Source organism: Aplysia californica, unplaced genomic scaffold, assembly GCF_000002075.1.
Source record: "Aplysia californica isolate F4 #8 unplaced genomic scaffold, AplCal3.0 scaffold00442, whole genome shotgun sequence".
In the NCBI taxonomy this organism is placed as follows: domain Eukaryota; kingdom Metazoa; phylum Mollusca; class Gastropoda; order Aplysiida; family Aplysiidae; genus Aplysia; species Aplysia californica.
In genome coordinates this window covers 2,551-5,251 of record NW_004797712.1, presented here as the reverse complement: position 1 = coordinate 5,251, position 2,701 = coordinate 2,551, and the positions used below count along the sequence as shown (strand labels likewise).

The following is a 2,701-nucleotide window of genomic DNA, read 5'->3' as shown; positions in this document are numbered from 1 at the left end:
CACATACACACACACACACACACACACACACATACACACATAAACACGCATACTTACAAATAAACAAACACACACATACACATACGCATACAGGCATAATTTACACCCAAAAAATGGTTTACACAATATTTTAATTTCACCCCATTTATAGTGGTTTGTATTTCATGTACATTGCACGGAATGATTTCGATATCTAATTACATATTATCTTTATTATAGTTATCATTAATACATGTCAATGTCTGGACGGAATCAGCACGCACAAAAACGATCTGTCTTGTCGAATGTGTTTGTCTATTCAGATGTGTCTTAATAGAAAGGTTTGGCCCTATGCTTGGGAGCATGTGTACACTAAATGTAGTGACCATTTTCTCGGGGCTGGCGAATATGTAGGCAGTCAATTCACGCGCACAGCGAGAAGCCACGATCTTCGGATTTCTCTCCATCTATCTTCGTATGGTAACTTGAAATATCGAAACCTTAAAATTACAATGTTCTGTCTGCTAAGCGCCTAGTCTTGATAAATTTGACGTCAAAGATTTGAGTTTCACTCCATGTCAAGCTTTAGTAAAAGCAGTTATTTGAATATTTTGATGTCAACTCCGAATAATCTTACGACTTTGACAAAGTAGATAGGACATTTAGTTTCTGACCTCACGGTTTTAGTAACTCAAAAGAGCCAAAAATGTCGATAGAATAGAATTGAGTACTTCAGAGGAAGCGTTATGCCGGCTAGCGGGCTGCTGTGGGAATGTATACTACAGTGACTTCTTTAACTCCTTGGGGACACGCATTGAAGACCCGCTGTTTTAGGGCACTTGAAAATAGAAACCTAACTTCATTATTCATACATTTTTTTACTTGTTTTCTTCAGCTAAACTTAAAAAGGTAGGAAACAAGATACATTTTATGAAAGTATCAAATGTCGTATTACTTGTTTGTGTGTGGTGGTTCGAAAAGTGCAAAAATATTGCCTTTTGTTTGCTGCTGATAGGACACATGGCGTTACCTCAGAATTACAAAGATCTATCTGCTCTTTAAGTAGTTTTAAGAAATCTGGAATTAAAAATTGTGCTTTTTCAAAAACATGTCAAGCTTTGTCGAATGCAGTTCATTGAATATCTTGAAAACCACTCCGAATCACCTTACGATTTTGATAAAGCAGATGAAACATTTGGTTTCTGACCTCGTGGTCTTTGTAACTCAAAACAGCCCAAAAAGTCCGATAGAACTTTGTAATTATAAAGTATCGATGTGTCTGCTACATCCTTTAGTGTTATTGAAGCGTTCTGCTTGAACTGTTAATTAATGAAAGGATAAAAATTTATGCTCAAACTTATTAGTACACCCTCACTTATACGATACAATATAACATGTTAGGTCGTTTAAGCGGTGGACCCTTTTAAAAGTGTTTTGTCCCCAATCAGACGTGATTGAGAGCTTTATAAAACTATCTGGGCAACAAACTTGTAGATTAAGATTTCAACCCCGGTTGAAAACACGAAACTTGAGCGTGTATCTCTAGCTAGATATTTTAGAAAGTGACACTATAAATCGAAGACAGGAGAACCTTCACGTCTTAGGTTGATCAGATCGTCTAACTTCAATTCAGTCCAGCTCAGTTCAGTTCTTTGAAATCAGTTCTTTCCATGTCCGTTTATCATTCACCTCATTTCAGTACAGCTCAACTCAGCATAGTACAATCGATCTCCTCTCTCTTCATTTCATCTGAAGTCAGTTCACTTCAATTAAATTAATCTCATGCTCAGTTCACTTCAGCTCAACTCGTATTAATCCATCTCAGATCATTTCATCTCAACCTAGTACAGGTCAGTTCAATTCAGTTCACCTAAACTCAGTTTAAATCACCTCAGTTCAGTTCAGATCAGTTTGGTTCATCTCGACTCAGTTCAAATCGGTTCAAATCAGTTCAGTTCTCTATTTTTATTCAGTCCAGTTTTATCCAGCTCACCTCACTACAGTTCAGTTCTGTCTCATCTGTTCCTGGTCACGCCTAGATGACCTCCCGGGCCAGCAAATCTTGAAGCAGAGCCTGCTCCGTGCTGATCTCCACATAGGCCATGCATTGGGTTCGGTTCGGTTCAGTTCAGTTCAGACATGTTCAGTTCGTCATACTTTAGCTCTTCTCAATTCATTTCAGTACATTTCAGTTAATCTCAATTTAGCACTGCACAGATTAGGTCAGTTTACTTCATTTAATTTCATTTCAGTTCAAATCATCTCAGCTTAGTTGAGCCTACGTCAGTCCAGTCCTTGTCATCTCAGTTCAACTGGCTTCAGTCTTTCTCAACTCAGTTCAGTTCGTTTCAATTCACGTTTCTCCAGCTCAGCACAGTCTAGTCCTTGTGAGTATAGCTAGTCACGTCCCAGGTCATACCCTACTGACTTCCATGGAGAGCGAGTCTTTAAGCATAGCCTTCTCCATGCTGGTCCGAACACAGGCCATGCAGCGGGTGATGTTGGCCGGCCGGAGGTTCCGCACAGACTGGAATACACCCTGAAGCTCGATTGACCAGGAGTCCTGGGGGAGAAGGGGAGGAGAAAGGAAGAATTGTCAGTTTTGTTTTTGTATTTTTGTTGTTGTTGTTGTCGTTGTTTTTATTTTGTGTGTGTGGGGGGGTATAGATGAGGTTGGTTAGCGCGAATGTAGTGCGTGTGAGTGTGTGTGTGTGTGTGTGTA

At 39.4% G+C, this 2,701-nt stretch overlaps 1 protein-coding gene across 1 annotated transcript in view; it reads right to left on the bottom strand.

Moving 5' to 3' along the window:
* Nucleotides 1-1,336: 1,336 nt before the first annotated feature.
* Nucleotides 1,337-2,701, bottom strand: part of LOC106012648 (kelch-like protein 24) — a gene marked incomplete at both ends in the record, with an annotated part of 2,642 nt that continues 1,277 nt past the window's right edge. Inside the window, 1 exon segment of the mRNA XM_013086192.2 lies at nt 1,337-2,542. Coding sequence (XP_012941646.1) covers nt 2,393-2,542 — 150 coding nt within the window.